The 27,731-nt window shown below is 38.5% G+C and overlaps 1 protein-coding gene and 1 non-coding gene across 2 annotated transcripts in view; one reads left to right on the forward strand and one right to left on the reverse strand.

The window, feature by feature from the left end:
• Positions 1–4,021: 4,021 nt before the first annotated feature.
• LOC126007879 (small nucleolar RNA SNORA51) lies at positions 4,022–4,154 on the reverse strand. Its single transcript, XR_007495355.1, has one exon. It is a non-coding gene; the product is annotated as a small nucleolar RNA SNORA51 (small nucleolar RNA).
• Positions 4,155–11,521: 7,367 nt separating this feature from the next.
• Positions 11,522–27,731, forward strand: part of TNKS (tankyrase) — a 186,793-nt gene continuing 170,583 nt past the window's right edge. Inside the window, exon 1 of the mRNA XM_049772427.1 lies at positions 11,522–12,281. Coding sequence (XP_049628384.1) covers positions 11,522–12,281 — 760 coding nt within the window. The remainder of the gene's footprint in view (positions 12,282–27,731) is intronic.

Genomic DNA, 27,731 nt, shown 5'->3' on the forward strand with positions numbered 1-27,731 from the left:
CCAGTTTTTTGAGGAATCTCCAGATTGTTTTGCATAAGGGCTGAACTAGAGGGCATTCCTGCTAGCAGTGAAGGAGAGCTCCTTTCTCCCCACAACCCCACCAGCACTGTTCTTGTTCTTTGTGATGTGTGCCAGTCTCTGTGTTGTGAGATGGTACCTCACTGTTGTTTTGCTTTGCATCTCTCTGATTAGTGATGTGGAACATTTTTTCATGTGCCTTTTGGCCATTTGTATTTCTTCTTTGAGAAATTGTCTATTTATTTCTTCTCCCTATTTTTTTGATGGTGTTAGATGGTTTTTTATCTTGTTTAGTTCTGTCAGTACCTTGTATAGCTTAATATTAGCCCCTTATCTGATGGGTATTGAGTAAATAGCTTCTTCCATTCCGTGGGTGACTTTTGTATCCTAGGCATTATTTCCTTTGAGGTGCAGAAACTTCTTAGCTTTAAATAGTCCCATTTGTGTATCTCTGCTTCAATTTGTTTGGAGAGTGCTGTTTCTTCCTTGAAGATGCCTTTAGTTTCAGTGTCATGGAATGTTTTATCTATGCGTTGTTCTATATACCTATGGTTTCAGGTCTGATCTCAATGTCTTTAATCCATTTGCATTTGACCTTTGTGCAGGTGTTAGATGGAGATTTGAGTTCTTTTTTTTTTTTTTTTTTTTTTTTGGCACGTGGCTGAACAGTTGTCCCAACACCACTTGTTGAAGAGGCTTTCCTTGCTCCAAAATAAATACATTTTAAAAAAACTATAAAAATAGGTTGTGGGGCATATACACACTGGACTACTATACAATTCTAAGAAAAAAAGTCCTGTGATTTGCAGCAGTGTGGATATCATGCTGAGTGGTAAGTCAAAAGTAAAGGGATATACACAATAAAGTAGCAACAAAGGACAAGAATAGATTCAAGGAAGAACCGAAACCAAACAATTGAGTTGGTGGGAGTGAAATTAAAAGGGAGATAAGTTGGGTCCCTGTGCAAGAGATGTGAGTACATATATTGTTGATGGGTGTGGGGTTGAAATTATGTGCACGGGAAACCAACAAGAACAGTATTGCACATAATAGAAGTTTAGTTGATTAAAAGTGTTCATATGATTATTATGTGCTAAAAATATCCTATCAAACTTTTGGTTAGTGATTTCATCTTTTATGTAGGCATGGCAATACAGGAAGTGTTGACATTTTTATACCACGTGGTCATACATTTTGTGAAAACATTTGCAGGGTTTGGGCCACACCTGGTGACATTCAGGGGTTACTCCTGGCTATGCACTCAGAAACCACTCCTGGTTTGGGGGACTATATAGGATGCCAAGGATCAAACCAGGTCCATCCTGGATTGGCCATGAGCAATACTAATGCCCAACTGCTGTGTTATTGCTCCTGCCCCAATTGTGAAAACATTTTTGAAGATGATAAGACACTGGGCTGAAGAAATAGTTAATACTGAGAGGTAAGGCACTTGCCTTTCTCAAGAAGACCTTGATTCAACCTCAGGCACTTTATATAGTCCCCAAAGCACTACAAGGAGAGTTCCTTGAGCACAGAACCAGAGTAATTTGAGCCCAGAAAAGTATAATCCCAAACAATAATAACAAAAATACTACACAACTGTGATGATTGACTGTGATGAATGACAAGATACTGGAGATAAGATCTATCTAGAGTTTTACAATGAGAAAGTAAATTTTTTTTCTTTGCTTAAAGTTGCTGTTATATGCAAACTGGTAAATGTTTATTCTGTTACTAGCTTTGTAATAAAAGAAGTTGTGAAAAGAGAGCTATCATCAGATGCTCTGAGTTCCTATTAATGCTTTTATTTATATCCCATAAAATAATGACACTGTCACTAATGAAGCCTGTATGAAACATTGGAGTCATTGAACCTTTATAATAATGAAATAATAAAATCATACTTTTAGGATGGACAAGTTTTAGGATGAACACATCTATCAAAACAGTTCGCTAGTAGCCCTCATCGATGAGATTCTTGTCCAGGTTTGTTTGACTCCAAGTGCTGCTCATTTTACTGTAATACATTACATTCCTCACAGAATTGTATTTAATTAATAGATCACATAACATATCCTTTCTGTTAAGAGATCAGCTTTAGTCCACATAAAATTTACTATGCTCTATACATTTGTTCCTTTCAACTGAAAGTGAGGAAAGCCATTTCCAAGGCCGTGGTGCTGCATATTATCCCTTAAGAATGCCACAAGCACTGAGCATAGCTGGGTATTGCCCAACAATTAACCCTCCTCCCTGCTCTCCAAAAAGGTATTTCCAACAGATTGAATATATTTGATAATTCAGTCTTTTACATCTCTACCCAGCATTTTCACTTATTTTATACTGAAATAGACAAAATAATGCAACTTCAATTATTATTATTATTATTATTATTATTATTATTCGTATTAGTAGTAGTAGTAGTAGTAGTAGTAGTAGTAGTAGTAGTACTTTTGTGGGTTTGTGTATATGTATGTGTTACAGCCAGAGGCTATTCCTGATACAGTGCTTTGGTGTCACTCTTCAGACATGGATCAGTGACCATGTGTTGCTGGAGCTTCAGTGTGCATGTACTTCAGCCCTTTGAGCTGTTTTCCCAACCCTGCATATTAATTAATTCGTGTGGATTAATAATTAGCAATTATTAGCACTTAGCCATTTGGCGATTATCCCTAATTCTCCCTATTTAGGGAGGTCAGTGGTAAAAGCAAAAGGTGAATTGTGAACATTAAATGTTTCATGTTGATTCATTATATTTTTCTCAATTAATGGTTGCTATGTGCTGTGCATCAACTTCGGTTCAAAACCAGGATATTATGTGTTGCAGGATGTAACTATACCAAGGTTGCTTCCCAATTTCACCAAGTCTACTTTAAAAAAAATGACACAAATTTGTAGAACATCTGAACCGTAGCTTAGGTAACATTAGATATTGCTCATAATATAGACTATGTTTCTCTTTCTGTGTTTAGGTGGTAGCCCTTAGTTAATAACCTACTTATTTTAATGAAAATTTTATCACTACAATGATTTTATTTAACAACTGACAATGTAAAGTAACAATTTATTTATTGGTTTAATTTTGCACAATGTGAAATGTCGTCCACTTGATCCACCCATCAACATCTTATTTTTGCTTAAGACAAAATCATTATCTCTGTTCACACTATTGTAAACGTTTTTGCCTAAATTTCTTTGATGCAATCTTATTATTGTACAGGACTTAAAAAATGGAAGTTAGTGAGATTGTATTACACATGAACAGATTTCTTTTCAGCAGATTAAAAAAGTTGTCTGTAGAAAGGGAAAGTATGTTTAAAAAAAAAGCATAGCTTTGCAGAAGAATGTTACCTGAAGGTAAGTCCTGTTAAGTTTTCATTTTTATTTATTTATTTATTTATTTATTTATTTATTTATTTATTTATTTATTTTTGGGTTTTGGACCACACCTGGTAATGCTCAGGGGTCACTCCTGGATATGCGCTCAGAAATTCCTCCTGGCATGGGGGAACATATGGGACACCTGGGATCGAACCTGGTCTTTCTTGGGTCAGCCACGTGCAAGGCAAACGCCCTACCATTGCACCATCACTCCAGCCCCTCATTTTGGGGGGAGGGGTACGTCAGCACTATGCTATTATGGCTCAGTAATCATAGGTTATTCTTGGTGGTGCTCAGGGACCAATGATCAAACCTGGACCTTCCATATGTACTCAGCCTGATGAGCTATCGTTAGTCTTTTGTTAGATTTTTATTTTAGTTTGGTGGGTAGAAAGGTAAAGAATGAGAGTAATGCTGAAGAGAGGTTGTGCTAAAAAATTAGAATAAACAAATTGTTAGTTATATGAGTGAAGTGTGAAAAATAAAATACAGATAACAGACTAGAAAAAAAAACTTTAATACTTAATGTTTACTGAGCATTTACTTTTACAGATGGGAAACTGATTAAATAACATATCCAAATAAACCAGCTAGTAAATGACAGGTCTTGAGTTTTTTTTTTTTTTGTCCCCCAATTCACAATACATACCCGGCAAGGGGCCTGTGTTGAGGTGTATATGGGGTGCCTTTACTGTACCTCCTCTTTCTATACAGCCAGTGTAAAGAACACAGCCTGTGGTAAGATTTGGGAGGCCTTATCTTATCTTTTATTTATTTTATTTTTTTTTCTTCAGAGCAAACTAAAGTTGTTTTTTTTTTGTTTTGTTTTGTTTTTAAAGTAAGAATTCATTTAAAGGACAAAATTGATTAACATAATGAGGTAAACTAATATAACATAATATAGTGACATAACATAACATATAATATAATTGATATAATAATAATACATGTAAGTCAAAGAAAATTTCTGATTAAAAAACACAATTTTTTTTTTCATAATGGCTTACATATCTTTCACTGTAGTAATTTGGGTACATATTCACATTGAATCAGGGGAATACTCATCACCTAATATGTCCTCTTCTCAATCAAAAATCAAATATGCTGGGGCCGGGTAGGTGGCGCTGGAGGTAAGGTGTCTGCCTTGCAAGCGCTAGCCAAGGAAGGACCGCGGTTCGATCCCCCGGCGTCCCATATGGTCCCCCCAAGCCAGGGGCGATTTCTGAGCACATAGCCAGGAGTAACCCCTGAGCGTCAAATGGGTGTGGCCCAAAAACAAAAAAAAAAAAAAAAAAAAAAAAAAAAAACAAAAACAAAAAAAAACAAAAATCAAATATGCTGAAAATAGGCAGAGTCCTGTCTAGAGGCTTCCAACCTCAGTTTGAGAGAGGATGTGAAAAAAGTAATTAAAATACCACAACAATACACACACAAAAAAATATCGAATTAAATAACCGATAAGCACCACAGCAATAAAGACAGGCACCACACAATAATCTCGATTCTGAAATCAAATCATACTCAAGTGCAAAAAAGAAAGAGAAAGACAAAACAAAATAAAATAAAATAATATTGGAGACATCAACCGTAATCTCCACACCAAAATAAAGACGTCAAAAAAATAGATCATTTATTCTCCTCTTGCTGCTTTCGTGGTATGTGGAAGACTTCTACTTTATCTTGGATGGTAAAATCAGTCCTGCTTCTAAAGATCTTGGTGGCTGTGCAGATCAGGGAATGGAGTTTATGAAGTCTTTCTTTGTGGTTCTAGCAGTTATGCTTCTTCAATGTCATTTTTTTGTTTTTTATGTGTTCTAGGTGTTTCAGAATAGTGCTACCATTCTGTGTTTTTCTTTTGTCTTCTGACTTACTTCGTTTAACATAACATGATCTAGGTCCATCCACGTTGCTGCAAAGTCTGTGATTGTATCATTTCTAACTGCCATGTAATATTCCATTGTATATATGTACCACATCTTAATGATCCATTCATCTGTTGTTGGACATCGAGGTTGGTTCCAAGATTTGGCTATTATACTGAGTGCTGCAATAAATAGTGGGGTGCATATGTATTTTGGAATGAATGTCCTTCCATCTTGGGGATATATGCCTAGGAGAGCAATTGCTGGGTCAAATGGCAGCTCAATTCTAAGTTCTTTGAGCACTCTCCAGACTTTTCTCCATAGATGTTGGACCAAGGGGCATTCCCACCAGCAATGAATGAGAGTTCCTTTCATACCACATCCTCTCCAACAAAGGTTGTTCCCATTATTTTTGATGTGAGCCAACCTCACTGGTGTGAGGTGGTATCTCATTGTTGTCTTGATTTGGATCTCCCTGATGATGAGCGAAGGTGAGCATGTTTTCATGTGTTTGTTGGCCATCCTTCTCTCTTCCTCAGAGAAATGTCTATTCATTTCGTCTCCCCATTTTTTTATGGCTTCGTTTGGTTTTGAAGGGCTCAGGTTTCTGACAAATCCAAGAAGTCAAGAGAGTCCCTAATAAAATAGACCCTAATAAACTCACACCAAGACACATAATAATCCAAATGGCGAAAAACAAAGAGAAAGAGGAACTCCTGAAAGCAATAAGGGAGAAAAAAAACCTCAAGTACAAAGGAAAGGACATAAGAATCAAACCAGATCTCCCATTTGAAATAATTCAAGCAAGAAGACAGTGGAATGACGTATTTAAACGACTGAGTGAAAGAAATTTCCAACCCAGGGTCCAATACCCAGCAAAACTATCATTCATATGGGAGGGCAGACTAAAAACATTCACAAATATGAACGAACTTGAACTATTTGTGCAAACTAAGCCGATCCTAAGCGACTTACTCAGAGACGAATTACACAATCCAAACCCCCGATTGTAACAACAACCACGCCACACAATACAACTGCACAACAGTCCTTTTTATCAATAATTTCCCTAAATGTTAATGGACTAAACTCTCCAATTAAAAGACACATAGTAGAGAACTGGGTTAGGAAAAATAAACCGGACTTCTGCTGTCTGCAAGAAACACACCTACAGTTACAGGATAAGCACAGGCTTAGAATTAAAGGATGGAAAGTAATTATTCAGGCCAATGGAAAACAAAAAAGAGCAGGGACAGCCATTCTTATATCAGACCAAATTGTATTCAACCTCAAGAATGTGATCAGAGACAAAGAGGGGCACTACTTACTGATCAGGGGAACATTAGATCAAGAAGTGCTAACCCTGGTCAATATCTATGCACCTAATGTAAAATCACCAAAATATGTGAGGCAACTACTGACAAACCTGGAGAAACACATGAAGGGAATTGTGATAATAGTAGGGGACCTCAATACTCCACTATCACCACTGGACAGATCCTCCAAACAGAAAAATAGTAAAGAAATAAGAGCTCTAAATGAAAAATTAGAAGAATTAGGGCTAATAGACTTATATAGAGCCCTCCATCCCCAGAAAGTAGAATACACATTCTTCTCAAACCCACATGGAACCTTCTCCAGAATAGATCATGTCTTAGGATACAAAGCCAACCTATATAAGATCACAAAGGTAAGGATCATTAGAAGTACCCTTTCAGACCACTATGCAACAGAGCTTATAATTGATGTCAAGAAGAAGCAATGGAGGAAAACTAATACCTGGAGATTGAATAACATACTGCTTAACAACAGCTGGATCAAAGAACAACTCAAGGAGGAAATAAAAAGATTCCTTGAGACGAATGACAATGAAGAGACAACATGTCAGAATTTATGGGATACAGCAAAAGCAGTACTTAGGGGGAAACTCATAGCATTACAGGCCTATGTTAAGAAACAGGAAAATAACAAAACCAACAGTTTAAAAGATCACCTCAAAGAATTGGAACAACAGCAACAGAGAAATCCAACCACAACCAGAAGGCAAGAAATCATAAAAACCAGAGCAGAAATAAACAACATAGAGACTAAGAAAACAATACAAAAAATCAATGAGACCAGGAGTTGGTTTTTCGAAAAAATAAATAAGATAGACAAACCATTGGCAAAACTTACCAAAAAAAAGAGGGAAAACACCCAAATCACTAGGATCACGAATGAAAGGGGAGAGATTACAACAGAACCCCAAGAAATACAACATATCATGAGATCATATTATGAACAACTATATTCAACTAGGCTAGAGAACCCACCAGAAATCGACAGATTCTTGGACAAACACCCTCTTCCAAGACTGGAAAAGGAAGACCTAGAAACTCTAAACAGTCCAATCACTTCAGAGGAAATTGAAGACGTAATTAAAAGACTCCCTAAGAACAAATGCCCAGGCCCAGATGGATTTACAGGTGAATTCTATCAAACATTTCAAGAAGACTTATTACCACTGTTCCATAGGCTTTTCAAAACCATAGAAAAAACAGGAATCCTCCCCAACTCCTTTTATGAGGCTAATATCACACTCATTCCTAAAGAAGGCAAAGACACCACCAAAAAAGAAAACTACAGGCCAATCTCACTAATGAACATTGATGCAAAGATACTTAACAAAATCTTAGCAAACCGAATCCAACACCTTATCAAAAAGATCATACATCATGATCAAGTGGGATTCATACCAGGAATGCAAGGTTGGTTCAACATACGCAAATCAATAAACATTATACACCACATCAACAACATGAAGGACAAAAACCACATGATCATATCAATTGATGCAGAGAAGGCGTTTGACAAAATCCAACATCCGTTCATGTTAAAGACACTCAGCAAAATAGGGTTAGAAGGCACCTTCCTTAAGATAGTTACAGCTATTTATGAAAAGCCTACAGCCAACATTATACTTAATGGCGAGAAGCTAGAAGCATTCCCACTAAGGTCAGGAACTAGGCAAGGCTGTCCACTCTCTCCACTCTTATTCAATATAACCTTAGAAGTCCTAGCAATAGCAATCCGACAAGAGAAGGGAATCAAAGGAATTCAAGTAGGGAAAGAGGAACACAAGCTAGCTCTATTTGCTGATGATATGATGATATACATCAAAAACCCTAAAGAATCCACAGAAAAACTCCTAGAAACAATCAACCAATACAGGAAAGTGGCTGGATACAAAGTCAATACACAAAAAACAGTAGCGTTTCTATATACAAACAATGAAGTTGAGGAGAGAGAGATTAAAAATACAATTCCATTTAAGATAGTATCAAAAAATATCAAATACCTAGGAATCAACCTTACAAGAGAAGTGAAAGATCTATACCAGGGAAACTTCAAAACACTTCAGAAAGAAATTGAAGACGATCTAAAGAAATGGAAGAACATCCCCTCCTCATGGATAGGTAGAATTAACATAGTCAAAATGACTATTTTACCCAAACTGCTATATAGATTTAATGCAATCCCTATCCAAATCCAGACACAATTCTTTAAAGAAATAGAACAATCAATTATAAAATTCATTTGGAACCATAAAAGACCCAGGATAGCTAAACACATTCTGAAAAATGAGAAGTGGGAGGTATCTCCTTACCTAATTTGAAACTATACTATAAAGCCATAGTAATAAAAACAGCATGGTACTGGAACAGAGACAGGACCTCAGACCAGTGGATTAGAACAGAATTCCCAGACATAAACCCCCAGATATATAGCCAACTAATATTTGATAAAAGAGGCAAGAATATGAAATGGAACAAAGAAAGCCTATTCAACAAATGGTGTTGGTACAACTGGAAACTCATATGCACGAAAGTGAAAATCGACCCATATCTCACTCCTTATACAAAAGTCAACTCAAAATGGATCAAAGATCTGGAAATCAGACCTGAATCTATAAAGTTTATCGAGAATAAAATAGGCAGAACACTCGAAGACCTTTATATCAAAAGGGTCTTTGAGACCGGGGCACCAATGGCAAAAACGTTAGCATCAACTATAAACAAATGGGACTATATCAAACTAAAAAGCTTCTGCATGGCAAAAGAAACCCTACTTAATGCAAGAAGACAGCTAACAGAATGGGAAAAAATCTTTTCACTTGATATATCAGATAAAGGGCTGATATCTAGAACATACAAGGTCTTGAGTTTTGATCCTCACAATTTAGGCCAAGTTGAAAGCTATCTATACAAATGAAATAAAACCACTAATTTGAAAAGTTATATGACCTATGGCCCTTGTAGTGCTATTTAACATAGGCAAGATCTGGAAACACCCCAATTGATTAACCACAGGTAAGTAGCTAAATTGTGGTACATCTACCACTCAACTACAAGCAAGATGAAATCCTTCTTTTTGCTATATATGCATGCATGGATGGAATTGGTGGGGATTCTATTAGTGAAATAAATCAGAAGACAAAATATTGATCTTATAGGTGGTATATAAGTGAACAGATCAAAGGAATACATCCTTTTCCAATCAAAAGGAAGCCTTAGACTGACCCAGAATTGAGATTACTAAAAGAGAGTCAGTGGGCTGAAAAGGTCAATAATCAGGCAGATTGACACTTATACTCCTAAATCATCTACACCATTGCAAAACTCAATTTAAAACATACAAATTAAGAAATATGAGGGGAAAACATTATTTTAAAAATTACATTATCATAAGATTTGCACTTTTCTAATAAGTTATATTATTTCTATCCTTTTAATTTTTGGTCTACACCCACTGGTGCTTGGACATGGTTGCCTCCTGTGAAGGGCTTCAGCCCATCTTCAGGTGTTTTAAGAACTCTGTCAAGCAGATGTGGCATCTTAAATCTAGCAGCCCCTGGTCACAATTAAGTTTTGAAAAAAACTATGAAAGAAAAAACACGTGTATATGACAGAATATGTATCCCAATAAAATTGCTTAACAACAAATTAAACTTAACAACTGAATGTGTACTGTCTATTCCTAGTGATAGAAAGAGTCAGAACTAGGAACTTATCAGAAGAAAAGACAAGCATGGGATGTGGTAATGAGTATATATGGAGCCAGTGGTTGTTCCCATGACGGTATGCTTCAAGGGCAGAGAAACCCTGAATCTCTTAGGCCAGGGGAATTCTCTTTCTTCCCCAATACTTTCTGTGCTTATGCAAAAAAAAAAAAAAAAAAAAAAAAAAAAAAAAGGTGGGGGAACACCAAATCCTGCCACAGCAGCACTCCCTCTTTTTTATTTTTATTTTTTTTGTTTTTGATATTATTTTCCTTCTCTTTTCCACTTTTTTCTTTCTTTTTCACTCTTGTGATTATTATTATTATTATTATTATTATTTTTTGCTGGGTGCATTTTTTCTTCTTTTTTTTGATAGTTGCTACCAATTTTTTCCTTCTCTCTTTCTTATCCTTTTTTATCTCCAACAGAATCACATAACTTGAATCATTCAGCCTCATAAATTGAGGGGGGGGGGGAGAATGATACCAGGGCCAGTCATATGAACATGTAGTGGAAATCAAAAATGATAAGACTTAAATCCAAAGTCAATGACAAGAGAATAGATACCCAATCTACAACAAGCTGTAAAGTGGAGACCAATTACACTAGTATTCTGGGGGGTAAAGGAGGGAGATATAGGATGCATGCTGGGAACAGGGGTGGAGGGAGGACAACACTGGTGGTGGGAATGCCCCTGATTCATTGTCACTATGTACCTTAAATATTACTGTGAAAGATTTGTAATGCACTTTGGTTACAATAAAAATTTATTTAAAAAAAAGACAGGCAGAAAGTTTTCCTTTTATGCAGAAGTTGCTTCCAACTTTTTTCTTATTAAATTAATTTTTTAAATATCTTTATTTAAATACCGTGATTACAAATACGCTTGTAGTTGGGTTTTAGTCATGTAAAGAACACCCCCCTTCACTAGTGCAACATTCCCATCACCAATTGCTCCCAACTTTCAAATCTACCCGGCCCACTCAGCCCGCCTGGCCAAGCGTCACAGAGCCCGCCCCTTCATCCACGAGGCCACGCCCCTCCCGTGGCACTCCTCGGAGAACTCCCAATAGTTCCCTCCTTCTCGGCGACGCTTCCGCCTCCCGCCGGACGTCACTTCCGGCGCGCTGCCCGCTCATTGGCCCGGAGACCGGAAGTGAGGGCGGGCGGGGAGGCCGTTGCCGCAGTGACAGCGCTGGAGGAGGGGGGGCAGAGTGCGAAGATGGCGGCGTCGCGTCGCTCTCAGCATCATCACCACCATCATCCAGCACCACTCCAGCCCGTTCCGGGGGCTCCGGGGGCTCCGGCGCCGCCGCCGCCACCGCCGCCGCCGCCGCCGCTTCCCCCCGCACTGAGCCCCGGCTTGGCCCCGGGGGCCACTCCGGCTGCCCCGACGGTGGGTGGCGGCCTAGCCCCCTTCGCCTCCCCGCGGCAGGGCCTGGCGCTGCCGGAGGGGGATGGGAGCCGGGAGCCACCCGACAGGCCGCGGTCCCCGGAGCCGGCCGACAGCGCGGGCGCTTGCAGCCCCGTCGGCACCGCGGCTTCCGCCCCCGCGGGCCCGACGGCGGTGACAGCTGCGGCCGCCGTCGGGGTCGCCCCCAGCTCGGCCGCCGCGGGCTCCAGCCACCACTCGCCGCCGGCCTCCTCCTCCTCGTCCTCCTCCCCGACTTCGTCGTCCGCTTCTTCCCCGTCGTCCCCGGGGTCGAGCCTGGCGGAGAGCCCCGAGGCCGCGTCCTCCCTCGGAGCTAGCACCGCCGCAGTCGCCGTGGCCGTGGCCGTGAGCAGCCTGGGGCCCGGGCCCGCCGCCGCCGCCGCCGCCCCCGGGCCAGGTGGGGTCCCCGCCGTGAGCGGGGCTCTCCGCGAGCTGCTGGAAGCCTGTCGCAATGGGGACGTGTCGCGGGTCAAGAGGCTGGTGGACGCCGCCAACGTGAACGCCAAGGACATGGCCGGACGCAAGTCTTCGCCCCTGCACTTCGCTGCAGGTCAGAGACTTTTGGAACTGTTTCGGAGGGATTGTTTGGTGTGTGTCTTGGGGGGCGTGGGGGGACGGGGCGGCGAACCCAAGTTGTGATGGAGCAACTTTGGGGGGCGTGGCGAGCGCTCTCGAATGCCACCCCCCTCACCCCAAGACTCCCAGGTGAAGGGGGCGTGGTAGGGGTGAGGGGGCTTCTTCTTCTTTCTTTTTATTTAGAGTTTGCACAGTGCTCAGCTTGCTTGCAGTGTTTCCTTGGGAATTCTTCTCCCCCTGGGTTTACTTGTCTGGACCTGGGCACACACGGACTCTTTGCAATTCTAACCCCGACCTGGACAGCCCCCAGAAAAGTTGGTTTTGGAGCTGGAGAGATAGCATGAGGGAGTGCATTTGCTTTGCACGCAGAAGGTCTGCGGTTCGAATCCCGGCGTCCCATATGGTCCCCTGAGCCTGCCAGGAGAGATTTCTGAGCATGGAGCCAGGAGTAACCCCTGAGCGCTGCCGGCTGTGACCCAAAAAGAAAAAGAAAAAAAAAAAGAAAAGAAAAGTTTGTTTTGTTGCCTAGTCGTTTTGTTTTGTTTTGTTTTGTTTACACTATGAGTTTTCGCCTTGAAGATATAATACCTTCCGATCAGAAGAAGTTTCTTGTCACTCAAAAATTGCTTCACATATTAGGGTTAAGTTTACGAACTTTCTGAAGTTTGTACAGTCTGATCGGGTCGATCAAAATATGTCTGTAGGAAACAACTGGCGGCGGGTCTTTTTGGGTGCTCAGTGAGCGCAGATGAAATTGTAGGTGCCATCTAACGTTCTATGGCCACAGCCCCTTTTGTTTCCCGGGCTACAGTGATCTACTGAGGTGTTGCGAGGATTTAGGAAGAAGCTTCTGGAGCATAGTTCTCCAAAATTAGGTGTTTCAGGACCTGTGAGATAGTACAACAGGTTGGGCCCTTGCCTTGCACTCGAGAGTTGATCCCGGAACCACGTAGGCTTCCCCCTAGCATTACCAGGAATGATCCCTAAGCACAGAACCAGGTATAAGGCTTGCCCTCCACCCGCTTGATAAGTCCTAAAAGCTGACCCATGCACCAGACTAGTGTCTCTGTATTTTAATGTTGTAATTTTGAGAAAAATAACCCTGTATTTTAACATATATACTTTTTACTTGGTTAAGTTTGACATGAAGCTTTATGAAAGTGGATGGAGAGAAATGTCAAACAAAACCAAAGAACCATCACTTCAGATACTAGTACTACTATTTTTTTTTTTTTTTTTTTTTTGGTTTTTGGGTCGTGCCCGGCAGCGCTCAGGACTTACTCCTGGCTCTTCGTTCAGGGGACCATATGGTATGGTGGGATTCGAACCAGCGTTCTTCTGCATTCAAGGCAAACGCCTTACCTCCATGCTATCTCTCTGGCCCCAACTACTAATGTTTTCTTTAAAAATGTAGTAACGTGGGAGTTTGATGTAAATTAGCTAAAGTTGTTTACTTTTATTTTAAATCTAAATTTGACTATTTTAACACATTTTTTTCACATATTTTTCACATATTTCATTTCACAAATGAAATACTTCATTTTATTTCATTAACAGATGCTAGTTAATTTGAGGATTAGTCACACATAAAATAGGGCTTATATCTCAAATGGAGTCTTTTTTTTCTAATTAAAACAAGTTTTATTTAGAAATACTAAGGAAGGGGAAGGTGATAACAATAGTTATCACTTGTTTAGGGTATTATGTGTTTGTATACTCAGATATACTAAAATACATTGTAAAACAGATCAGTAGTTATTATGTGGTTGTGTGAGCCTCACCTTGAGTTGATATGTTTAGACAAAGGTCAGTTGCGGAAAGAAGAAGCAATTAACTATAAAGTTCTCCAAGTGCGCACTCTCCCCTGAAAAAAACAAACAAACATAACCCCTTGTATTTGACTGTTTACCATATTTTCACGTTTGTCTGCACATAGCATTAAGTCATTGTTAAATCTAATTTCTCCCATCTTGTTCAGGCTGAGTAGTTGAAAATTTTTCAGTCAATTATTGGTTAGAATGCTAGTCACTGAATTTTCCTGGTAAGAGTGGGCACCATCCTTTGGATGAGAAAATTTTAAAAAGTTTATATTTGTTCCACAAGCACTTTATTACTTATTATGGGTCAGATGTTAAATACATCATTTTGAAGTGATATTCACCCTTTTGGAGTTCACAATATAGTGAACAACAGCCGTAAGGAAACCCTTACTTAAAGTGAGGATTTGTATATCTAACCTAGAGTTTATCTAACCCAGGAAAAAGTACATTTGACTGTGTTAGAGCAGGTAAGAGGGCTTTTGTATTGTACAATGCCTATGGTTAATTAAATAAGAGGTTTTTAAGTGTGAATTCAAAAATTGAATTGAAGTTAGTCAAACAAAGATTGTAAGGAAGAATACTTTCAAATTATGGCTAAAATATGGTCTGTATGGTCTTCATGTACAGCTTCTTGAAGCACTGTACCTCCACCACAGTGCCTAAGTTTTTAATGTTACTTCTGATCTAGGCGGAGGAAGAGTGTTAGTTAATGGCCTTTACTTCCATGTAAAATTGAATTTACAGTTTTTTTTAGAATGAATTTAATTTAAAAAAACATTTCAAAATTGATATGAGGCCATATTTAATTCTCTATGACTTTTAAAGTAGTACAGTTCTTTGCTGTAGCAAAATTAAGAATCTATCCCACTTGGACTGTGATATTTATTTAAAGTATGATTTAGAGATTATATTAACAATGGAATCTCCCTCTCCACAATTGGAAACATAACCTTCAGTTTCCTTTTTAAAAAACTATTTCTAATGTCTTAATAACAGCCATATCAAAATGATCCAGTCTTTTTATTGTTGACAGTTTATGTAAAACTTTCTTCAGTAGATAAGATTTTTTTTACCCTAGTTTTCTATTGTTCAAAGGACAGCAGTCAAATGTAGTTATTATTCACAAATAATATTAATCTAGAGTGATACTATCTTCTTAGTTCAGTTCTACTAATGACATAATTTTGTTGAGGGATCACTATTGTGATAAAATTTATTTTTAATTTTAGGGAAGTTCAGATAACCCTTTTTTTAAATACTGTTATGAAAGTATTGAATATTTTGAGTTTGTATGACTTACAGTCAACTGAAATAATTTTGAGGTAGGCTTTCTGATAATTAGTACATGACTTGAATTAGGACATATACCATGAAGTATTTCAGTTTTATAGCCTGCACAAACTGTGGATAGCAGTTTGGTGCTTTTTTTATTTTTATATTTAAATGCTAAATACAACTCACATTTAACCTTCAGTGATGTTGTCTGACTCATTCCTGTCTCTTCTAATTTTTTAGCATGTCTCTGCTAGTTTTTGCCTTCCCGCTATTTGAACTAAAATAAAGTAGTTCTTTTGTGAAACACTTTGTTCTCATTGGTGCCCACCACTGGGTAAGATGAGTCAGAATGCTCCAGTCTTGGAATGGACATCTTTTTGTACTCCTCTTCATTTGGTATGGTCCTTGATTATACTTTAAGGGAATGTTGTGCTTCGAGATTTATGAACCGTTGAATTAGATTATAGAAAAATTTAACTAGTTTTTATAGATATCTTTCCAAACTTAAAAGTTGTTGGTATAGACTTTTGTTTAATCTAACCTTTAAAAAAATGTATCCTTTGCTTAAGATATCACTTTAAAAAAAGTTTGTATAAAAATATTTGCCAAGAAAGTACAGGAGGCTAGGGTGTTTTCTTTGCATGTTGTTGACCTGGGTTCAGTCATCTGCACTATATATGGTCCTCTGAGCACTCCTTGGGTCACTCCTGTATATGTATCCAGAAATAGCACTACTACATGTGGCCATAAACCATACCAGCCCACCCACATAGAAAAAAAGTCAATAGAAGTTTTGGTTATAGTGATGTGCTAAACTTTTCTTTTGCCTTAATTTTAGTATTTTTTGGAAACAAGTAACTTAAAAAACAAGCTGGGCAGGAGAGAATACAGCCTAGAGAGCACTTGCCTTGCATGCAGTTAACTCAGGGCTGATCCAGATACCCCATATGATCCTCTGAGCACTATCTGGTGTAGCAGAAATGGAGACAAAAAGAACAAATGAGCTTATGTGAGATGTTGGCTAAAGTTATTTCTCATAGGGAAATATTTTTACCAAGTTAGTAAACTGTTCAGTGATATAGTATTACCTACATAAATTAGGATTTTACTATTTAAATATTAGCTTTGTGTTACACATCTGTCCACTCTGTTCCTTTCTCCATCAGTCTTTATTTTTATTTGTTTGGCGATGGTTTTTTTTTTTGCTTGCTGATGGAACTTGCACACCACCTGTGCTGTTTCCCCTACATATACCAATATACATGGCATTATATGGTTCATTGTTTAAAGATTTTTTTTAATACTTAATCTCTATAATCTCCTGGGTACATTTACTGAATTTTGACAAATGCAAACACCTGTGTACCTCAAACTTTTTTAGAAAGTCATTGGTACCTCAGAAAGTTCTTTCATCTTCCTCAGTGCCTCAACTGCAGTCCTCTTTATTTTACACACACAGTCACCATTCCAACTTTTTTTTTTCCGCACGGTGGATTAAAGAGATGCCTGTTTTAGAAGTTTATATGAACGGAATCATACTATATTTACTCACTTTATGCAAGTCTTCTTTTGCTCAGCAAAAAATCTTGAATGCTACCAAGTGTTTCTTTTGTTCCTTTTTTTTTTACATCTTAATGGTATTTAATTGAATGAATATGCGGCCATTTGTTTTTCTCTTTTCACTGATAGACCTTTAGGCTGTTTCTAGTTTTGGACAATTATGAATAAAGCTGTTATAAAAAGCCACATTAATTTTTTGGGGGGTCCAGAGATAATGTACAGTAGGTAGGGACCCTGCGTCGTTACATGCTGCCAACCTGAGTTCAGTCTCTAAGCATTCCGTGTTGTCACTCAAGAAGCATTGCTAATTGTGATTCCTGAGTGCATAGTCAAGAGTAACCCTTGGGTATTGGCAGGTCTGACCCCCTAACTAACCAACTAACCAATCAAACAAAAACTCTTTTAGTGAACACAGATTTCCTCTCTTTGGCAAGTGCCCCAATTGGAATAACATGGTAGGTGATGTGACACTGTCAACTTCCCCCAAAGTTCATTTACTTTTATCATTCCCATCAGCTGTATATAATAACTTCAATTTTATATCTTTATTAATATTTTAACCATTCTGGTGAGAAATTCTGTTTTGTAGTTTCCTTTTGATTCAGTGCCTTTGCCATATTTGAATATTCACAGTTTGCTTCTTTATAAAGTTTGTGTTTGGAGTGTTCATTTCTTTAAATGAGTTGGAAAGGTGATTTGCATCAGTTCTTGACTATTTGACTTAAGCTCCCAATGAAATAGCCTAGATAATTTATGTGTAGTTTTGTCTGGGTACATATATGCAACTACTTTTGCATTATATTGGTGTGAACTCTAATCAGGGGGTCTCGTTGCCAGTGCTGGGGATCAAACATAGGTCTCTGCATGTGCTTAACCCACTGAACTTTATCTGGCCCAGTGGAGATATATTTTAAAAATGAACCTAATTTCTTTAATAGATATAGGGACTAAGAGATTTTCTCTTTGTCCATTTGGCCAGTTACATCTTTCACTATATTTCTTATATTTAAACTAAGTTGTCAAGTTTACTTGTATAATTTTTTTGTTTTGTTTTATTTGTGTTTTTGGGTCACACCCAGCGGTGCTCAGGAGTTACTCCTGGCTCTGCGCTTAGAAAATCGCTCCTAGCAGGCTGGGGGACCACGTGGGATGCCAGGATTCGAGCCACCGTCCTTCTCCATGCGAGGCAAATGCCCTACCACTGTGCTATCTCTCCGGCCTCATATTACTATATTTTTGTTAGAGCTGTTGAGATAACTACTTGTGGCTTTCATAGTGGTAATTCTTTTCTAATTTATTAGTTTAGTGGTCTTCAACTACTGGTACACAGATGTTTTACCCTTGTTGTAACTTTAAGTCCACAGGTGTAATAAAGTGGAAGCATGCTGTATTAGTTCTGTTGTTATTGTTGTTGTTCCAAAAAACAGACTTTTACTTTGTTAATTTCTATGTTAATTTCTGTTTGTTTCTGCTCACTGTTTTGGGTCACAATTAGTGGTGCTTAGGTGCTACTTAGCCTTCTTGGATCTGTTTGTTGTTGTTGTTGTTGGGCCACACCCAGTGACTTTCAGGGGTTACTCAGGAGTTATTTCTGTGCTCAGAAATAGCTCCTGGTAGGCTTGGGGGAACATTTGGGATGCTGGGATTCGAACTGGGGTCTGTCCTGTGTGGACCGCATGCAAGGCAAACACCCTACTGTTGTGCTATCCCTCTGACCCCCTAACTCTTTTATTTAAAGAACCGTGGTAGTTCTGAACCAGAGAGAACTCAGTAGACTTAATAGGCTGACAAATGCTTTGCAAACAGGGGTTCCTGGTTCATTCTCTGGAATCACATAATCTCTTGCAGTACCTTCAGAACTTCCAAGCCATGAATAGCCCCAAGCACAGCTGAGTGTGGTCAAACACTCACTTTCCCTTAACCCCCCAAAAGAAGAAAATTCAAATTCAGACTTTTACTTGGCTTTTCATTATTATAACTGGTCTAGATTTTTGGCTCTCTAAGGAGCTAGGACTCAGAACAAAATGTAATTTTGCCTGGTTTTTGAGCATTGTCTTCTGGTACTCATTGTTACCAAATTTAAAAAAATGAATTAGGTTTTTTAGTTTGTTTTAAATTTCAATGCGGTGCTACAATTGAACCCAGGACCTCACTCATGCAAAGCAAGTATACCATTACTGAGCTCTATTCGTATCTCAGCTCCTATTTTTAAAAGAACTTTGCTTGGTATTTGACCTCATTTTTTCCCCATTGCTCATTGTATAAAATAAATTGCTAACTAATTCTAAGGATAAAAATAGAGATGTGAGATATGGAGGATAATCCTTCAGTTCTTTCTTCTCATGCTGGACCTGACACTTTGCCCTAAAGTAGAGGAAATCTTTTTAGCTAGCATGCAGGATCTGCTCTTTCAGACTCAGCAACTGAAATAAACTTCACTGTGTGCTAGCTTACTTTAGTTATAGCCTGTGTGACTTTTTCTAGGCAGCCTTAACCATGGGCATTCTTCTACTAAGGGATATTTAGGATACTTTATACATAAGCTCTCTTCCTCACAGTCTGTTTACATAGAAGTTTTTTGACAAAAATTTTTTTTTTTAGTTACTTGCCTTCTTTTCCTCCCTAAAACATCCCTTTCCTTCCCAAGAAATGTGATAGATTACTGGTCAAGTCTTTTATACAAATCTAATGTGATTCTTTGGCATTAGGGGCTAAAATAAAAATATGGATCTGGGGAACTGAAAGGTATCGGTTGTATCAGTCTAGTTGTGATCCTGTATGTATGTGTGTGTGTGTGTATATATATATATATATATATATATATATATATATATAATTTTTGTTATATATATTTTGTTTGTTTTTGGGACACACCTGGTTGCACTCAGGGCTTCTTCTGTCTCTCCACTCAGAAATTACTCCTGTCTGGCTCGGGAACGATATATGCAGGAGATTCGAACCCAGTCGGCTTTGTGCAAGACAGATGCCCTAACCCCCCTGTACTATCACTCCAGCCTTTAAGTATCACAGTTTTAGAGCACAAAGGAAAGACAAGTAATGCAAATGAAACTGCGAAAATACATTTTATTGTAATGTTAGGTTTTAGAAAAGAATATCCTCATGATTCTCATAATAAAATGAGGGTGATGAGCTACTCAAGTAGTTTATTCTTCAATGTGTTTAATAGTATTTTATTTTACTATATGGACAAAGAAGTTTTGGGGTAGTGTATTGTAAAATGTATAGTAGATGAGACTGAAGAGGGACTTGTCCTTAAATTCTTATATTTCCCTCAAATCACAAAGGGCCTTAAATTTACTCTGACCTTTTATTTCTGACAAAAATGTCTAGAAAAGTGTGTTATGTCCCTTATCTTATGAACTCAATACAATACAATGTTTGTCAAAATCAACATGGATTCATAACACAATTGAGCTGGGTAGTTTTATTTTTTAGGAGTTTCTACAGAGGTCTAGAGTTTAGGCATCCAAGATTCTTAGAGGCCTCCCCCCCATTTTTTTTTTTTAAGTTTTTTAGTTAAAAAATATTTTCTTGAGGCCGGCATGGTGGCGCTAGAGGTAAGGTGCCTGCTTTGTTTGCACTAGCCTAGGACAGACTGCAGTTCGATCCCTTGGCATCTCATATGGTCCCCCAAGCCAGGTGCGATTTCTGAGCTCATAGCCAGGAGTAACCCCTGAGCGTCACCGGGTGTGGCCCAAAAACCAAAAAAAATTTTTTCTTACTTTCCTACTTTATAACCTTAGAGAGTAATACTATTACTAAAGCTTCAGACATGCAATTTTCCAATGGCACACACACCTAGTGTTAGGGTTAGTCCACCAGTGTTAAGGTGTCTCTCCTCCTCCTCACCCCTAAGTTGGCTAACTTAGTTCTGTAGGCTGGCTCAGAGTCATTGGCCATGTTTCTTTTTTGAGGTCATTGTTTTTAAGCCATCTTGGTTTTGAGTAATTGAGGAAAGTAATGAGTGCTTATAGGGTTTTCCTTTCAAGATTTCATCCTTGTTCAGGATTTCTTTTCTTTGCAGTGAGTTACTCTGTGTTCTCTGAGTGGTGGAAACTTGTTTTGCCTGTTTGTCCAGGTATCTGTTTCTAGAACAAGGCAGTGTGATCCTCTTTTCCTTTCTTTTTTCCTCAGGTTGTGTTTTTTGGAGTTTCCCTATTTAGTTCAGACCAAGTGAGTTTATTTAAACTTGGATTTAAAATTATGTAAAACAATTATTTGTTTTCTGGAGTAAAATCTAAAGTAATGATTGGTTTGCCCTTTGGGCTGGAGAAACTTTTACGTGATGGATTAGAAACAGAAGAAACATTTAGACGTTAATAGGTTAACTGCACACTGGAAGAAAGATTGCTTTTAATTTGCTGATTGAACAAAAGTCCTTAAAAGTAAAAGTCCCTGTATCAGCAGAAAATTAACCAAACCACTGATGCCCAGTTACTGTCTAGTTATGCTTTTGAAAAGGAAGATTAGATACTTGCCTTCTGAACATTGACTATCCATGGGAGCAATTTTGACATTCTCTTCCATCTTGTTAATAAGATGTGCAGTTTTCCTTTTACAAAAGCTCACATTATTTTGATCATTGATTCTGGAAATTTTTTAAGTAAGAAATGACATGGATTGCAGTTATTATATTTTAGCTATTTTTAAATATCTTGAGATGCTAAGCCATGATCTTAATTTTTTGCAAGAAATAGGCTAATTTGTTACACACACACAAACACACACACACACACACAACTGAGAGATAGTACAGGGATAAGGTACTTGTCTTGCTTGTGGCCAACCAACCCAACCATGGTTTGATCTCCCTTACTATATACATATAGTTTGCTGATCACAGGGCATAACTAAGTCCTGTGAACTACCAAGTGTGGCCCAATCCTCCCACCACCAAATTGGAAAAAAACTAAACAAAACTTTCTGGACTTGGAAAAAAACTGTGAATGTTCTTCTACCTAAAATGTCACCAAAATTTAAATTTAATAGAAAACTATGATTAGATCTTATAGGAATTTACAAAAACACATAAGTTTGAGGTATATAATAAGAATTTATTAAATTGCTCAGAGTTTATGCACTATAGATACTCAAGCAAGTGACTTTGTAAATCAACATTTTTAAATTTTTTGATTTTTGTTTTCTTCGATGTATAAATGTTTTTCCTTGTGTAAAATAAAATCCGGTGTTCTGACATCATAGGTCTCTCATTGCTCTGCAATATGAATATGTAAGAAATGAACTAAGTTTTGAAGTTGTTACTACATATTGGCTAAACTTGAATACAAATAATAACAAAATTGTCTTAGAGTGAATTTTGTACTTTTCTTTGTATTTTGTTTAATGTTTTTCACAGTCACACTAAATGGGTTTTAACTATTTTACAGATAAAGAGACCTGTACTTAGTAATGTTTTGTCCATGGTTTCATAACTTAGTGATGGAGCCATGAAAGCCTATTCAGTTTTAACTTTGATCCCTCCCTCATTTGAGTATAGCCCTTTTAGACCTGTGGACTATCTCTAGGTGTGGCCTCGTGATCCCCAAGCACTATCCCTTAATACTGTGGTTTGACTACTAGCACCAGGGGGTCTGAGCATTAGCATATCCTCAGTTCAGCACTAAACCATTAGGCTTAGGTTTACACTGGAATGCCCCTATAAAAATGGAGTCAGAATTAAGTCCTTATTATGATTTATGAAAGGACTTATGACCCATGAAATTGAAATAAGATGTCAGTGAAAATAATTAATGCTTTCTTTTTTTTGAAGGTCAAAATATGGTGATCTTTAATTTCTTTTTTCTTTATACATTCAAATACATATATTATATGTCCCCTAGCCTTTTTTTTCCTTTTACTTAAACATCTTGATTACATATATGATTGTGAGTAGGTTTCAGTCATGTAAAGAACACCCCCCTTCACCAGTGCAACATTCCCACCACCAATGTCCCAAATCTCCCTCCATCCCACCCCACCCCCACCTGTACTCCAGACAGGCTTTCCAGTTCCCTCATTCATTCACATGATTATGGTAGTTTTCTGTGTAGTTATTTCTATAACTGCACTCACCACTCTTTGTGGTGAGCTTCATGAAGTGAGCTAGAAGTTCCAGCCCTCCTCTCATTGTCTCAGGATTGTTTACTTTTATTTTACTTAAAACCCATAGATGAGTGAGACTATTTGGTGTCTCTCTCTCTCTCCCTCTGACTTATTTCACTCAGCATGATAGATTCCATGTACATCCATGTATAGGAAAATTTCATGACTTCATCTCCTGATGGCTGCATAATATTCCATTGTGTATATGTACCACAGTTTCTTTAGCCATTCGTCTGTTGAAGGGCATCTTGGTTATTTCCAGAGCCTGGCTATTGTGAATAGTGCTGCAATAAATATAGGTGTGAGGAAGGGGTTTTTGTATTGTATTCTTGTGTTCTTAGGGTATATCCCTAGGAGTGGAATAGCTAGGTCGGATGGGAGCTCAATTTCCAGATTTTGGAGGAATCTCCATATCTCTTTCCATAGAGGTTGGACTAGACAGCATTCCCACCAGCTGTGGATAAGAATTCCTTTCTCGGGCCGGGCGGTGGCGCTGGAGGTAAGGTGCCTGCCTTACCTGCGCTAGCCTAGGAGACGGACCTCGGTTCGATCCCCCGGCGTCCCATATGGTCCCCCAAGCCAGGAGCGACTTCTGAGCGCATAGCCAGGAGTAACCCCTGAGCGTCACCGGGTGTGGCCCAAAAACCAAAAAAAAAAAAAAAAAAAAAAAAAAAAGAATTCCTTTCTCTCCACATCCCCGCCAGCACTGATTGTTCTCATTCTTTGTGATGTATGCCAATCTCTGTGGTGTGAGATGGTATCTCATCATTGTTTTGATTTGCATCTCCCTGATGATTAGTGACAGTGACGAGGAGCATTTTTTCATGTGCCTTTTGGCCATTTGTATTTCTTTTTTATCAAAGCTTCTGTTCATTTCTTCTCCCCATTTTTTGATGGGATTAGATGTTTTTTCTTGTAAAGTTCTGTCAGTGTCCTATATATTTTGGATATTAGCCCCGTATCTGATGGGTATTGGGTAAATAGTTTCTCTCAGTGGGTGGCTCTTGTATCCTGGGCACTATTTCTTTTGAGGTGCAGAAGCTTCTCAGTTCAATGTATTCCCATCTGTTGATCTCTGCTTCCACTTGTTTGGAAAGTGCAGTGTCCTCCTTGATGTTGCCTTTAGTCTCAATGTCATGGAGTGTTTTACCGACGTGTTGTTCTATATACCTTATGGTATCAGGTCTGATATCAAGGTCTTTAATCCATTTAGATTTTACCTTCGTACATGATGTTAACTGGGGGTCTATGTTTGCTTTTTTGCAAGTGGCTAACCAGTTCTGCCAGCACCACTTGTTGAAGAGGTTTTCCCTGCTCCACTTAGGATTTCTTGCTTCTTTGTCAAAAATTAGGTAATTGTATGTCTGGGGAACATTGTCTGAGAACTCAAGCCTATTCCACTGATCTGAGGGTCTGTCTTTATTCCAATACCATGCTGTTTTGATAACTATTGCTTTGTAGTACAGTTTAAAGTTGGGAAAAGTAATGTCTCCCATACTCCTTTTCCCTAGGAGTGCTTTAGCTGTTCGAGGGTGTTTATTGTTCCAGATGAACTTCATAAGTGTTTGATCCACTTCTTTGAAGAATGTCATGGGTGTTTTTAAGGGGATCGATTCTCTCCTCAGCTGCTGTTACCTTGCTGGCGAGGCCATCCATTGAGGTTTTCAGTTGAGCTACCGTGTTTTTCAGATCTGTTATTTCAGTTTGGAGTTTTCTGATTTCTGTCTTTGTGTTCTGTTCAGATCGATCTATGCTTTTTTTGAGTTCTGCAAACATCTTCCATATTTCTATTCTCAACTCCTTATCTGAGAGGTTAATCAGGTCGTTGGAATTTATTAGGTCACCTGAACTTTTGTTTTCATTCTCTGTGCATGGTGTTTGCCTGCGAGGTTTCCCCATTGTCATGCTTGTAGTGTGGTTTTTCCTGCATGTTATGGTGGGGTTCATTGGTTAGAAAGAGTGCGCGGCTCTTCTGCCTCTAGTTGACAGTTTTTTGGGGATGCGCTCCCTAGGCCTCTGAGGAGACCTTCAGGTATTCAGAAACCCAGACAGGCACAGGAGAGGTTTCCCTTGAAGTCCTCAGAGTGATCAAAGGCACAGCAGAGCGGAGCCTCCGCAGGCCAGAGAACTCAGCTTATTGGATGGCGACCCCCACAGCCAGCGTTTACTCACTGGGCAGCTTCAAAATGCAGTTTTTTGGGGGTGCGCTCCCTAGGCCTCTGAGGAGACCTTCAGGTATTCAGAAACACAGACAGGCACAGGAGATTTAATGCTTTCTTAAGTATTTTTTCTGAAAATATAATTGTAGACATTTTTCCTTTTTTGGGCTCAGATGCTATTCTTCTATTTTGAACTTCTGAGTTATGTTGTTTTGTTTTGATTTCTGGCTGCACCTGGTGGTGTTTGGGGGTTACTCCTGAATCTGCACTCAGGGCTCATTCTTTGGAGGGCTATAGTAAAAATAAAATAGAATATCTACATCAGTGGTCATTTTGGTCTTGTTTTATGGAGACAACTCTTTATTTATTTTTATTATTTTGGACCACACCCAGTGACACTCGGGTTACTCCTGGCTATGTGCTCAGAAATTGCTCCTGGCTTGGGGGACCATTGGGATACCTGGGATGTAACCGAGGTCGGTCCTGGGTCAGCCACATGCAAGGCAAATGCTCTACCAGTGTGCTACCGCTCCAGCCCATGGAGAGAACTCTTTTTGAGGGAATAAGAGAGGGTTTGGGTCACACTCAGCAGTACTCAGTCTATATGCTAAGAAGTGACTCCTGGTAGTGCTCAGAGGAACATAGATGGTGCTGGGGATTGAACTACACGTAGTCATTGGAATGAAGAACATGTGCCTTATTTCCTATACTGTCATCTCTCTGGCCTGAAGTGAACTCATCTTAATAAGATCATGTAAATGTAAAAAAATAACATTCAGTACAATGAATCTTAGTTCTTCTCTGATATTGTAATAACTAGAATTAATGAAGTGTTTATAGAAATTCGAAAGAATTTAAGATAATTTGCTTTTAGTCACTAGGACAATTACAGTAGTTTTTTTTTAAAACCCCTTTGATCAGTTACTCAAGAACCCGCTATTTCAAAAGATTTTAAAGTAGTTTAGAACAACTAAATAAATATTAAGGACTGTAGAAACATGGTTCTGAGAATGGCATGTCCTGACCTTGAGGAAATGTATTATGAAAATAAATAGTAGTTCCCCAACTTTTGATCTCATTTACAATTCTTAAAAAATAATTGAAAGTTTTGTCTACATAAGTTTTGTCTTTGTAAATTTATCATATTGGGATTAAAACAAGTATAAAAATAGCAATAATTGAGTATTACATGTAAATCACTATTGATGAAAAGTAGCTATTTTCCAAAATAAAGATTAATGAGGAGAGGTATTATTTCATACATTGCAAGCCACTTTAATGTCTGAGTTAACAGAAGACACATTAGTTCTCATCTGCCTCTGCCTTTTGTTATAATAATTGGCTTCATTGTGAAGAAAATTCTGCTTTAATCTGAAAAGTAGTTGGAAAAGGCATATTTTAAAAGCATTTTCAAGTAATTTTACTTTTTTTGTACTATACTGCAGATGGAGAAGTAATAGTTTACTAAAGGTTAGTTGCACTGTGAAATCTCAAGTCAAGTCATATCAATACACCAGTAAGATTTTTGTCATGCCCAGAGGCACTCGGGTTACTCCTGGCTCTGCACTCAGGAATCACTACTGGCAGGCTTGGGGAACCATATGAATGCTGGGATCTAATCCTGGTTGGCCACATACAAGGCAAATGCCCTACCCACTGTGCTATCGCTCCAGCCCCTCAATAAGATTTTGTCATACTTTTTGAGATTAAATTTCATGGTCTGCCTTAACATGAATTTGTACCTATATAAATTTTGATCATTTGCAAAATTAGTTCACTGGGCTGTAAGATTTTCTTTATTTTCCTTTTTCCCCTCAGTTTTTGTGCTGCTCTTGAGGGATCTCAGAGCTTCCTGGTTTTTCCCTTGAGAATCTTCCTGGGGGGAGCCGAGGGACCATAAGGGGTTCCAGGTATCAAACTCAGGGTGCCACGTGCAAGGCAAGCATCCTATACTCTTGTATAGCTTTTCCAAATGTTGACGTATTCTCTTTATAACAATAATAAATTTTTTAAAATGAGGGCTGGAGCGACATTTGAAGAAGCATGACATTTGCTTTGCATGCAGCCACATTGTTTGCAACCCTGGTTTGATCCCCAAAACTAGTTATGATCTCCAGACCACCATTGGTTGTGGTCCCCAAACACCACCACTGCAAATATAAATAACACTAGCACTAGTTAGTATCACCACCAACCTCATTAGAAACAAGAGCATAGTGGCAGGTGCAAGTTTTACAAAATTATCATTTTTTTGCTTGAATGTTCAAAATTTATAAGGAGCAAGTGTTTTCCATGTTGTTACAGGCTTTCTTTGTTCATTCTTTAAAAATTGTCTGATAATACCCATATCAAACTGAACTGAAACAGCTGCAATAAGTGATGTTTCTTAGATAAGCCTAAGAGATTTGTAATATAAGTGCTTAGTATGTATTGTTGGTTGCAAGAATCTTAAAAAGATGCAGACTTAATTATTGGAATTTGATTCAA

This window comes from Suncus etruscus, chromosome 4 (assembly GCF_024139225.1).
Source record: "Suncus etruscus isolate mSunEtr1 chromosome 4, mSunEtr1.pri.cur, whole genome shotgun sequence".
Taxonomy (NCBI): Eukaryota; Metazoa; Chordata; class Mammalia; order Eulipotyphla; family Soricidae; genus Suncus; species Suncus etruscus.